This window comes from Eptesicus fuscus, chromosome 15, assembly GCF_027574615.1.
Source record: "Eptesicus fuscus isolate TK198812 chromosome 15, DD_ASM_mEF_20220401, whole genome shotgun sequence".
NCBI classification, from domain to species: Eukaryota; Metazoa; Chordata; class Mammalia; order Chiroptera; family Vespertilionidae; genus Eptesicus; species Eptesicus fuscus.
In genome coordinates this window covers 66,521,919-66,535,003 of record NC_072487.1, presented here as the reverse complement: position 1 = coordinate 66,535,003, position 13,085 = coordinate 66,521,919, and the positions used below count along the sequence as shown (strand labels likewise).

The 13,085-nt window shown below is 39.8% G+C and overlaps 1 protein-coding gene across 1 annotated transcript; it reads left to right on the top strand.

The window, feature by feature from the left end:
* Positions 1-5,748: 5,748 nt before the first annotated feature.
* On the top strand, positions 5,749-5,949 carry LOC129151690 (protein dpy-30 homolog). The gene has a single exon (XM_054727490.1). The coding sequence runs from the start codon at positions 5,749-5,751 to the stop codon at positions 5,932-5,934; it is 186 nt and encodes a 61-aa protein (XP_054583465.1). The 3' UTR covers positions 5,935-5,949.
* Positions 5,950-13,085: the final 7,136 nt, after the last annotated feature.

The window sequence follows — 13,085 nt, the reverse complement described above, 5'->3', positions numbered from 1 at the left end:
AGCAGAAGCAGCAAGTGAAAAGTATTATTAATTAGAGGCACTACATGAATTTCCTGGTTATTTCCGTGCCTGCTATCATGGAAGACAAACCTCTAGTTATGAATAAAAATATTCACTCTTGTTTCTACCCAGAGTAAAACTCCAGTTTCACACATTAGACCCTTTTTCTGCCATCCTGCCTGGTAGGTTGCCAAACCAACCAGCGTATATGCAATTACCGGAGAGGTTTCCAGTACAAGGAGAGCTTTGTTCTCATGGGAGACTATCCCTGTGTTCTCATCTCTTACAGTGGTTTCTCTTTAACCAGAATCATCTACCAAAAACAAATAAAACAAATAAGCAAATGGGAAGATGTTGGGAATGCAAACACTGTCTCTGATTGAAATCTATTTTCATCTCATGAAAAATATCTTAATTTTCACTTATATTCCAGGCCCATAGCTGAGGGCCATTAAACTAATAAAACTAAATCATTTGTGACAGATCTTAGAAAACAGTTTCTGCAATCCACCGCGCTCTCAAATGCTCATTAGAAATAGTGGCTTTCTTTTCAGCAGAGTGCTCGCGGAATGCTTAAAACACATTCCCTCCAACTTTTGACAAGTCGAACTGGCAATGGAGTGTTTGAAGCAGAGGCCTGACATTAAAAAGATGCTGTGCAGTTATATCAAATATGACCGGAACAATGCATCAAAGCAGAGAGCATCCGGATGCAAGGCAGATGGAAGAGAGAGAATCAACACATTTGTTTCTGTTTTCTGCATTTTCTGGCATCAGAATAAAGAAGAAATTTGCATTAAGTGTAGGCAGAACATTCAGCAAGATTTTAAAAATCCTGTCTCTTTCCTTAGGAGTCAAAGACCCTTGGCTAAATATCACGTAAGCCCTTGAACATATTGTCATATTCACCTGTAAAATGGCAACAATGACAAGAACCATACTAATTCTAATGATAATACTTATCTGTGCCACCTACTTTTCATGAGTGTTATAAAAGCAAATGTATGGTAAGGGACTTTTAAACAGTTTAATGATTAAAGAGGCACTAATGTTTATTATTGGTAAGGATAATAGCTATCATTATGGAGCTCTTACTAGGTGTAGTACATTTTATATTTATCATTTCTGTTTCCATATTGGGTCCTTACATAGGTAAAATTGCCTCCAGGTTACAGTATTGGGTACTAAGAATTAGGAATTATTATATTTAAGCTAACTAATATTTAATGATACTAAGATATTATTACTATTACCAAAGAAGCAGTATATGATACACACAGAAAAAGAGGGTAAGGTTATGAGTTCATTACAAGGCCTATACCAGTCAGAGCTCAATCAGAGAAGCAGAATGAATATAAAGGAATTTGTTTACAGGGATGTGACCTTATGTGATTGAGGGAGCACTTAAGAACTTTCTCAATAGCCCTGTTGTCTTTACATCTGATGCCAGAACGTAACGTCTGCAAGGAGGGCAGTTAGGAAGGAAGGATGTAGTTGGGGAGAGCAGGTCAAGCTGGAAGCTGCCAACATGAGCTAGAACTGCAAACTCAAGCTGGAACCCATAGCTTGAGCTGGGAACTGTGAGCACTTGCTGGAAGCTGTTGTCAGTTCTCACTGCCTCCAACCTTGATAAAGTGGGTGCTCTGCTCTGCAGAAGAAACGGCACCATCATCATGGTCCTAAATGCTACTGGCCCAGAGCAGCTGGAACAGAATCCAGGAGAAAGTGGAGCAGGTCCAGACCCACCTGCCGGTGGCACAAGCTAACAGATAAGCAACAAGGTGTGCAAACGACAAAAGCACCTGCTCCAACCTTCTATTGTAAAATATAAAATGCCTACTGCTGCTCACTTCTGCCTTCCAAATCTTCAAGAGGTGTCTCTTCTGGCTCCTTCTAACTGGAAGAATACAAAGGAGGACTTTCTGGAAAACACATCTGCCTAGAAAAGTTAGCTCATCACAAAGCTACTACAGCCACTTTTTCCAAATTAGGAAATTTGCAGCCCTGTTGCTTTACATTGTATTACATTATATTACTCTAGGCAACTATTCTCTATGTTCACCTTTGCTATCCCTTTCCCCCAAAGAGGATACAAAACCCCCTTTGGGTGATGTTCACTGTTCTAGCTGATTCACACTCTCCCTTTGATATCCTGTAACTTAAAGTTTGAGATATAACATATTTTATGTTACACAGATATACAGTCATATCAAACTCAAGATATAATATTCATAGCTATTAGAGTCTTTATCTTTGTAACTGGTACCGTGATCATATCTGGTGTTTATAACTACCTTCTTCCACGCCCCACTCCATATTTCCTCTGTCTCCAGGGAACACCTCAATTTGTTGTGGTTCCTTAGCTAGTGGAGGGATTCACACCTTCGCTCATCAAGTGTCAGGGCCTCTGATAGTCCTGCCTGGATTGCATTGTTATAGATTTTACTTGACTTTATTCACATACCTGGGATGATAAAGAGGTAGCCCAGGGTTCTCCTGCAATCCAAACATATTCCTTCTTATACCCTTTATGTAATATCAAGCTGCTTTCTCCTTGATTGTTAGGATTAATCACCCCATCTGCTATAGTTACCCAATTCTTTGCTTGTTGATTCACTGGCATGAGAATCCCAAAGTGGCCAGATAGTCTCAGTTTCTAGGTCAAGGGAATCATTGTTCACAAGAGTAGTGAACTGGTGTGCATCATACCTGTTCTCAGGTCCTACTTTGCTTTTCAATCCATGAGGCCTGATGGAACTTGAGTATATTTATAGATTTAGAAGCAAAGAGAGGTGATGAGGATAGATAGTTCCTGACAAGGATCAGCCGTCCTCTGCAGACCATTACCACTTCTCCAGGCAAGGTGAAGCTCATCTCTTCAGGCAGGAGTGGGAGTGCTTCTACTGTCAAAGGCTTCACAGAATTTAGGAGTCCAAAATGTCCAGGTTTATAGGAATATATCCATTGCAAATATCTCATTTCAGGCTCTTGTTCCCTCCCAGTGAATGCCCAACCTTTAATAACAGAGATCTCCAGGAGTTTGGGCACTCAAATACCATTGCCATTCAGCCCTTGCAGGATTAGACTTTGGGTTTGGTTTTCAGAAATACAGTCCCTGTGGTCACAAGATATAATGAATTTTTTAAGGACATACAGGGACAATTTCAGGTCTGTTATGCAGACCTTAGCTGGTAAGTTAAAGCCTTATATTCATCATTTTCTTCCCCATGTTTCCAGTAAATTTAGAACCAGCCCCAGTTACATGCCTTATTTTGAATAAAACATTCTAGGGCAGCACCTACTTAGTCACTCAGAGGCTTGTTTTCTGTAGGCATTTGATTACAGGTGTCTGCAGGTGATAATTTGCATAACACTTTTGCTACTACCTGACATGGACTACTAGTGTCTCCTTAGCACTAGAAATGGGAGTGAGTGATTGGGACCTTTAAGTCTAATCATAACAAACCAGACAACCCATGACAGTCCAGAAAACCCATCCTAAGATATCATTCCTCTAAAATCTCTCTCAGTGACAAATTATTTATCAGGTAGGATTCAACCAGGGAAGCTGAACATTTGTTATAGGGATTTGATTTTGCCCAATGGTGGCACTGGTTAAATAGTCTCTATAAGGCTGCATTCTGAGGAAGATAAAAATATTAAGGGAGGAAAACAAGGATGAGCTAGATAGAATTTAGGAGATGGAATCCCCAGGTCAGTTTTCAATGCCACCAACCATGATAAGTGTGTGTCCTGCAGGAAATGCTAATGTCCTTCATCCCAGAGCTAAGCACACACCTGGCCCTGAAGTGGGAGAAGCTATAGAAGGATCCAGGAAAAGGTGGAATAGGTGCAGGCCTGGCTACTGCTTCTCACCGACAAGGTAAACCAACAGATTAGTGACAACCTGTTTGAGCTACAGAAGCACCTGTTCAGACCTTTGTTGGAGCATAAAACCAAAATGGCTGCTGCTTCACTTCTGCTCACCAAATCTCATGTGACAATGTCCTCTGTGGTACAAGCTCACCTGAGACACAGAGGAAATGGAATTCTGGGTAAAGTAGTTCAGCCTGGCCAAGGTGACACATTTCAAAGCCCCATTTTCTAGATGACCCCAACATCTAGAACTTCTACTTTGGTCAAATGTTTGCACCATTTTTGCTGTTAACAACCATTGGCCAGGGACCATTGTGACATCTACATTGCGATGGGCAATGGTACTAGGAAGTAGAGGCGTAATACATTAAGGCTGAGAGGTTCATGAATAGATTAGGTGGAGAAATGTTAATTTGGGGCCTGAATTACGAGGCCTAAATAAAAGAGCATATATTTGTCCAATGAAATATGTCCTCATAAAGTATTAGTTTATTTTCATATTGCTAAAAATGTGTGCCCTGGCTCTTTTACTTTTAACTTCATGTAGTATGTTAATTCATGGATCTTATTTACAACTTGATTTTCTTACCCATTTTATGGGTCTCTGGTGACCTCTCTGGATTCATATAAAAACAAAACAAAATAATTTATTTGAAAGGATACTGTGAAATAAATAACACTTTGGAAAAGTGTGATGATTATCATATTGTACCTATTTCAAATTTAATTTCACAAACATTTGAAACCCACTTGCATATACTTGGTGGAGAGGCGTTTCCTATTTTAATCTGTTGGGATGGCCCTGAAAGGATGCAGGACGGTGGTTCTCACTCTTACCAATGTCAGGGGAACTGGGAACACACAGAAGATCCACGAAAGCTTGGCTATGTGAGGAAGTAGATGGAAACGGACACCTAACACTTCTTTAATGTTTGAAAGAGAAATAGAGGCCATGAGAACTAAAATTGCATTATGTTTCTATGGAACTCTGTGGTGTTGATTTTATTTTTAAGGTGTGAATGCAGGTGAAGTTGCCATCTGCTAGGTGCCCTAAAAGCACTGTTTCTTCTTGATGCACCAGGAAAACAGTGTTCAAGTTACATCATCCTGGCCTGAAATATCTGTCTCACCAGAGTGTCCTGGGAGGGGTTTAGACAGAGAATCTGATCATCAGCCCTGCCATCCTATGAAAATCAGCATTTGAAAAGATATAGGTTTCTATCTGCACATCTGGTAGGATGAGTGGCTCAGGCAGGCAGTCATGAGATGACAGTGTATTGGAAGGGAAACCATGCCCAATATATATTAAAAAAAAAACAACAAAAAAAAACACACACACACACTAAAACATGTTGTTGAAGAATAATGCCTTATTCAATACCAAGTTAGCACTAGAGGAGATAAAAAACAGAGATGTGCTCTCTTTTCAAAAGGTTTACAATCTATATAGGAGATGAGTTGTATTCTCCAGGAAAAACAAAAGCATAAATCAAAAAAATCATGTTCAGGCTCAAGATTCTATATGGTAGGTATATAATCCCCAATTGCCTAACTTTAAAACAGCGGTAATCAGCTCTATATCACAAAGTTTTGTCATTATATGAGAAAATAGATTTGACATTTGTATTTATAGGCCACTTATCACTTTATAAGACAATTTTAAAACCTTTATTTCTGTGATTTCCCAGAAAAGTTGGTACACAAAAACCACTGGAGAAAGAGTAGTTACGACTTATGGCCCCAACGGTTTGTGCGGGGAGTGGCTTGTGTGGGGAGTTGGTGGCACACTACAGCTCTTAGGAACTGATGGCTGGGGCGCTGGACTGGTATCGGGGATTGTGACTCGCAGGGTCCGCCTTGGAGCCAGAGCAGATGCTAGAGGGACAGACACGGGTTGCAGAAAATCCTCATTTCGAGTACAGTCTCACAGATAACGTTGAGAGGATAGCAGAAAATGAGAAGAGTAATGCAGAAAAGTCATCAAAACAGAAAGTGGATCTATGGTCTTTGCCAACTCGTGCCTACCTGGATCAGACAGTTGTACCTATCTTATTATAGGGGCTTGCTATGCTTGCAAAGGAAAGACCACCAAATCCCGTTGAATTTCTAGCATCATATATTTTAAAAAACAAGGCACAGTTTGAAGATCGAAACTGATTGGGAAGAACAGAAAAATTTGGTTTCTACTATATATTTACATGATTAAGAGGCAGCTTTAATTGCCATGATTTTGCCCCACTCCTTTTTGGAAGTATGAGAACCTTCAGGACAACAACTTGTTCTTGGAGTTGCAGAAGAAAACATATTTCCCTTATTTTGATTTAATCACCATACTGATATAAAGAGTGTATTTTGTGCAATTATTTTCTCAGATTGTCTTTAACTTTGTTTTTTTAAAATGACCTTCAAACTAAACTGTTTTAAAAAAAAGAGTAGTTACATACACATGAATCCTGTGTCATGATATTGAATTTATTTAAAATCTTGACATTACCTTCACAGAATGTAAGACATTTCTATGTTCATCCAATGGGAGAAATGTGACTTAACAAATGGTAGGAAACATCTCATTTATTCATTCAAAATAACCCTGTGAATCATGCTTTGATAAACTAGTCTTCTCATTTCACTGATGAAACTATTAAGGTGCAGAGTTTATGCCAACCAGGGGGTTTACTAGTATTTCCAAGCCAAACTTCCCACACCTGTTGCATAGGCATCAGCAGAAACCTAGACAAGATTTCGGTGTACCGAAGGCAATAAATAAGGGCATTTGTGGATGTTAGGAAAGGTTGGAAAGTGAGAATTCATCTGGCTTATTCTTATGCAAAAGTGGAAGAAGCATTGATGCATTTAATGTGTGGTTTTGTTGTTCTTTTTTATTTTCATCTGTTTTTAGTTGGATGGAAATTTAGAGAGACTTCTGAAAATGTATGCAAAGCCAGACACTAGGAGAGTTTGGAGTTCCAAATAGAGAAGAAATCCAATCCCTGTCTTCTCAACCTTTCACAGAAATTCATGGTTCAGCAAAGTACCATAACAAGTATAAAGAATCAGGAAATTTTGTAGTGCCTCAATGATCACAGAACCTTGTGCCATCTGCAGGCTGGCCATAGAGAGAATAAATCATTCAAGGGAAACTTGATTACTTTTCTGATAGAATTAGAAGAATCATTGTTACTAGAAATGGTATTGATGTGATATATCTTGATTTTTAAGAAACCATGTCTGTTGGGAGAATTTTACATAAAAATTTATTTCAGTTGGATTGGATATAAAGGCACAACAAACTGGTAAGCCACAAATTATATGTGATAAAAAGTAGAAAATGGAAAGATGGAGAATGGAGAGGATGGAAAGAAAATGAGAGGATAGGATGGAAGGGAAAAGAGAGAGGGAAAAAGAAGAAATGGAGAGGGAAAGAGAAAGAAAGTCAGGAATGTGTTCAAGAATAAGGATTTTTTTTTTCCAGACAAAGACAAAGGCAGTGTATATTCTGGTGCTCAAAGTCTTATTTACATCTTTCATCAAAAATTGGGTTCCTGAAGATTGAAGATTTAAAAACATATGTTTGAGTATTTATGTCAGAGAGATAGAGACTTGCATAGATCATTACTACTAAATCTAGAACTTCAGTTGACTATTCGACCATGCAGGTTAAGGTGACAAGTGTTCTTTAGGCAATCTCCAGAGAAACTGGTAAAAGTGTAGCCAGTGGGGCTATGAACAGATGTTGAACCAGGATAACCCAGATTCAAATAAAGATTTATGCACTTGCTCTTTAACTCTTCACTCAGTAAGTGGTTGAGTCTAATTTGCTTCCATTGAATTTTTGGCTGGCCTTCGTGACTTGCTTCTAATAAATGAAGTGAGATAGAAGTGACACCGTAACTTCTGAGCCCAGACCATAGACTGTGATATATCTTCCATGTGTTTCGGTGTGGTGACTCCCATGTGGGTTACATGGCTACCCTGAAGCTCCCATGATGGAGAAACTACATAAAAAGAGAGAAAGATGCCCTAGGAGTCCCATCTCTTCTGGCCCTTGGCTTATTGATCCCCCCCAGCACAATGGCCTGCCATGTGAGTGAAGAAGCCTTACAGATGGTTCCAGCCTCAGCCAATGTCTGACTTTGCATGGAAAACCCAGGGTGAGAACCACCCAGCTGAGCCCAGTCAGTCACCAATGTCGGGAGAGAATTAATGTTCTGGTAATATACCACTAGGCATTTGGGGTGATCAGCTATGTAGCAAAGATAAGCAAGTGTGTGGGTCAGGAGAATTTTCATAAGCATCAATTTTTTTTATAATAATATCCAACCCATGAACTATTGTAAGTATAATTTTAGATAATCTTAGAATAGTGCCTACCTAATTGTTCTGAACATTTGTAGTTCATAAAATATTAGTCCTGGCCATATTAATAAAGGTAGCATTGAAGTAAAGACAGTAGTATGGTAATAAACATCACCTTTAAAGATTAGATAACATATCAGGGTTCCCAGAGAAACAGAATAAGTGGGGGTTGGTGGAGGGATAGAAATTTATTGTGAGCAATTGGCTCCTGCAATTGTGGAGGCTGGGAAAGTCCACAGTCTTCTGCTTCCAGTCTGGAGACCCAGGAAAGCCAGTGGTGTAATTCAGTACAACTCTGAAAGCCTAAGAACCAGGTTACCTGATGGTGTAAATCCCAGTGAAAGAGCAAGGAACGATGAGAGATGGTCCAGCTCAGCAGTGAGGCAGGGAAAAAGAAAACACCCCCTTCTTCTACCTTCTTTTCCATCCAGGTCCTCAATGGAATGAAGGACGTCCACCCACATGGAGGAGGACAGTCTGCTTTACTGAGTCTATCCATTCAAATGCTAATCTCATCCTGAAACACCTGCACAAACATAGGCAGAAGTAATGTTCAATTTGGGCACCCCGTGGCCAGTGAAGTTGACACATAGAATTAACCATCAGACCACACACGGGTTACTGCACACGATAAGAAAGACTTGTAAATAGCCAAACCCAATCTGACATGCCTAAAACGATCTCATTGCAGGTGCTTCCAATTTGAATTAATGTCTCACCCCCATTTTCCTACAGAATGTTCTTTGTACTTGGTCATAAGACTTGCCAACTTTGATCTCAGAGAAAAAAATACAGGGTAAGATCCTGTAATGGGGAAATATAATCAGAGATTCAGAAATGTCAAGTCATACCCTGTTAACCCTTCATATGACAGAAGAGGTAATACAAAAGTAAATAAAATGTATACAATTAATGTCTTTAGAGGTGCCTAATTATCTCTCTTTAATTCTTCCCCAAATCAAATCAAATAAGGGCCTCATAGGAATGCCATGCTCAGTCATGCCTGTGGCAAAAGAAACCCTTTGCATCCACATACACAGCTAGTTGCTTATCAAGAAAGGGAAGATGTGAGATGAGCAGTATGCCCCTGAGCCTGACTATAACAAAGGCTGAACAGAGATGCCATAAAGGAAACTGGGATTCTCTGTTTAAGAAAGAACAAACCTGTCTGAAAAGAGAGAACACCCCACTGTCTCTTCTGGGCTCTTAGGAAAAGCAATACCTCGTACCTTAGAAGAGAGCTGAGCTGGGGGAGCCAGGAGCAGGGCCTGGCCTGGGAAGAGGAGGCAGAATGTTCACTCTTAGGAAACAGAACCAGGTGATTCTCTGAAATATGTTGGAGAGGCCTATGCAGTTTGCATTGGACGAAATCAACTCTGGTGTCTATTTACAGGTTAACTGTCCAAAGGATCAACTCCAGTGAGATTCAGGCTATGCATGAAAGAGGAAAGGACATCTGGGGTTACTTGTCATGGAATTGTGCCCAGTGGAGACCCTCCCTGTTAGATGGGGCAAACGCATCTAAGGTGCCACTAGTGTAGAGGGAAAAAGTGGGCCCTTTAAGCCCAGGCTCCAAATAGTGAGTTATTTCTCCTGCTTCCCATAATGTTTACTGCAATGCCTAGACTTGGACCCAGGATGCATATCAGATAGTACCTGGAACTGTATCATGGGTGTGTCATACTTTTGTTTTGTCTGTATCTAAAAAAACCAAAACAAACAACTTTATAATATCATACACAAAGGTCTTTTAGAGTGTCTTGGTTTTGTTTTGTCTTTTTTTTTTTTTTAATGCTCTGTAAAACATAGTACTAAACTTAGTGCCTCACATAATATATATTTTATAAATTGGTTTGCAGTCCTCTTCTTCATTCCCCATTCATATGTATATATATGGTTTAATGTTTTTATTGATTTTAGAGAGAGAGGAAGGGAGAAGAAATTAGAGAGAGAAACATCAAGGTGAAAGAGAAACATGGATCAACTGCCTCCTGCATGCCCCCCAATGGGGGTTGAGCTGAAACTGGGGCATGTGTCCTGACAGGGAATCGAACCAGCAACCCTTTGGTGCATGGGATGATGCTCAACCAACTGAGCCACACCACCCAGGGCTCCTTTATTTATTTTTATATCCATGAAATTAGAGACAAATATGTCTTAAATCTCTCTCATAGGTAGAATCTAACATTTCTTTAGCTTTTTTGTTTAGAAAAATATTTTGTTCTTGTCCTTCAAGTCACCCATACTCTTCTTTTAACTTTTTCCAGTGAGTCCCCATCCACCTAAGAATGCAGTAATAAAATCTTTATATAATTATTTAATAATCTGACAGAGTCCAAACAAATAACAAGGGTCATTTCCTTATGCTTAAATGTCATAATTCTTTTTTGTATATATTTTAGTATATTTTAAACCTTTAAACTATTTTTAATCAAAGTAGTATTACATTATAAGTTCTATTGTAACGTAGCTTTCTAAAAAAAATGATGTGAGAGCTTTCAATGAATACAGTGCTCTCTAAATAAGTAGTCCACCATATCTACTTCTATGGAAGTTAAGTGAATAGATTCTTATTCAAGACCCACACATAGAGCCAGAGATACATTCTCCCTTTTGACAGAGTGTTTTAAAACAGGTCACTCTTCAGGAGAACTTTTCTGGTCATGCTGCTCTAACCTTTGGAGACTTATGAGTGAGGTCAGATACCTTTGGAGAATATAAATGCTGTAAATCTAGTCTAGACCAATTCTACATTGTGACCTTGAAAATAATGTCTCCTACTTGTAAAAGAACATTGTAGAGGTTTGAATTTATAGAATTGGAACCAACCTATGCAGCTGTCATTCTTAAAATGAATGCCCCAATCCAGCAAGCTAGCACTTTAATAGAAACTAGAGAAACGCAGATGTGAGGTCTTATGGGAGATCACAGATGAGGATCCTGTTACACAGGACCTGAGAAAACTGTGAACACACAGCCTTCCAGAGATGAGGAAGCACAATAGCAAGGAAGTTAAGTAACATTGGAAATTCGTGGCACAGCTGGGGCTACAATTAATATTTGTCATAAGTCTGGCGTCCCTTCTTCCATTTTCATTGCTTGTGCAATCCCTAGGGAATCCAGGGAGACCTCAAAAGGAATCCAACTACCTCTCCTGGTCCTAGTTGTCATCTCTGGTTGGACATCTGGCTTCATGGCTTTTCTCTACTGGAGAAGTCATCTCCTCAGGGCTTAGGAGGGCATCAGTACTTTTCACCTGTTCTCTGCAACCCTGCCTTTGTACTTCCAGGGAATGAGGTTGGCCTCTCCAGGCACCTATGTACATTATGCTTTTCCGGAGACCTTCTACAACTCTGGTTTCCATTTCTGGATAAATTAGCCTAAACAAATTCTGCTTAAAAAGCACCTTCTCCCCATTATCCTCTTGCCTCATCTTCTCTTTCAGCATCTAGGCCTTATCTCTTGGTATTTTAAAGACAATGGACAGAGTTGTTTAGTGAATCTGCATAAGAAGAGTGGGGACTGATGTATCACTCACACAAACACATGCCACTGATATAGGTTGCAATAGAGCAGGCTTCCCAGGATAACACATTTTCATTTCTGCCTCTCCGCATATTTCCCCTGGGGCCAGCGGGAAAGCTCTGCTGTCTTTCGATATATGATAGACCTGGATTCTATTTCGGGTGCATAAAAATAAGAAATACTCTCCTGGGATTTGTTTATGTCATTACTGTGCCAAATTCTAAAGGGGAAATGGCACTTGCTTTCCATCCCTTACAGACATCAGGGGATTTATTTTTCAGGGGCAAACACCCTGGCTATGGGAAGTGATTATATCTAGATACAAGTACCGTTAAAAGGACATTTATCTAGTAGATTACCTACCAAAACTCTTTCCCAGGCTTCCTGTTCCCTCTCCAGAAATGTTTTAACAGGGAGTGTGGTCTGTGAGTAGCACTGTATCCTGTAGCTGCCATCTATGTACTCTATCTCCTAGCTGGGCCCATACACTAGCCCTGGACCCATACACTAGTGCCTGCTCAGTTTTCATGGTCACTCCATTCCGCGGATGATTTGTTCACGTAAAATGGAAAATTGAAATGGGACTGTTGCTGGCTACAACATCGGCCACTTTTTCTATTTTGTCAAAATGCCATGGCTGCTCATTTTTTTCATGGCCATGAGTTGAAATAAATTAAACTTCCCAGCGGCAAAAGTTCTCTGAGATCAGATTGGGAGACATTGATTAGCTCTTTGAGACCTGATGGATGGGAGGTCGTTGCTTTATAAACACATTTACAAACTCGCCCTAAGAAACAGTTGCTTAGCACCAGGTAGACTGATTGTGTTTATTTAAAACTGCAGGGAAGGGTGTTTCTGCAATCCCGGATTTTAACCTATCAATGTTTTCATCCCTGATCGATTGCATTTGCTCCTTTTAGTGACTTCTCAGACCAGCTCAAGGCTGGCTTGCCTAGTGACATGTCAAATAAAACAGCAAAGTCTCAGTCAAGTCTTCACTTGACATAGAATACTAGAATGTTAGAGCTGGGAAGGGCTTAAGACATCGACTTTTTCAGCACAGGGAAACAATTTCTCTAAAGGCTTAACGTATTCAGTTTAGAACATGGGTATCGTAAGAGACGGTTTTAGAGTTAGAAAGGGATTTTGGCAATTTACTATTCCATGGCTTAAAACAGGCAAATAACTGCGGTCTCCAAGTATACAACCTAAGTGAGTGAAATGAGCAGCATTGAGTGGAGGACACAGGGCTACTTTAATGGGGCGACAGTTCTTCTACTCGCGGTGATTATTTTCATGGAAGAATGTTGGCTCAGTGTTGCTAAATA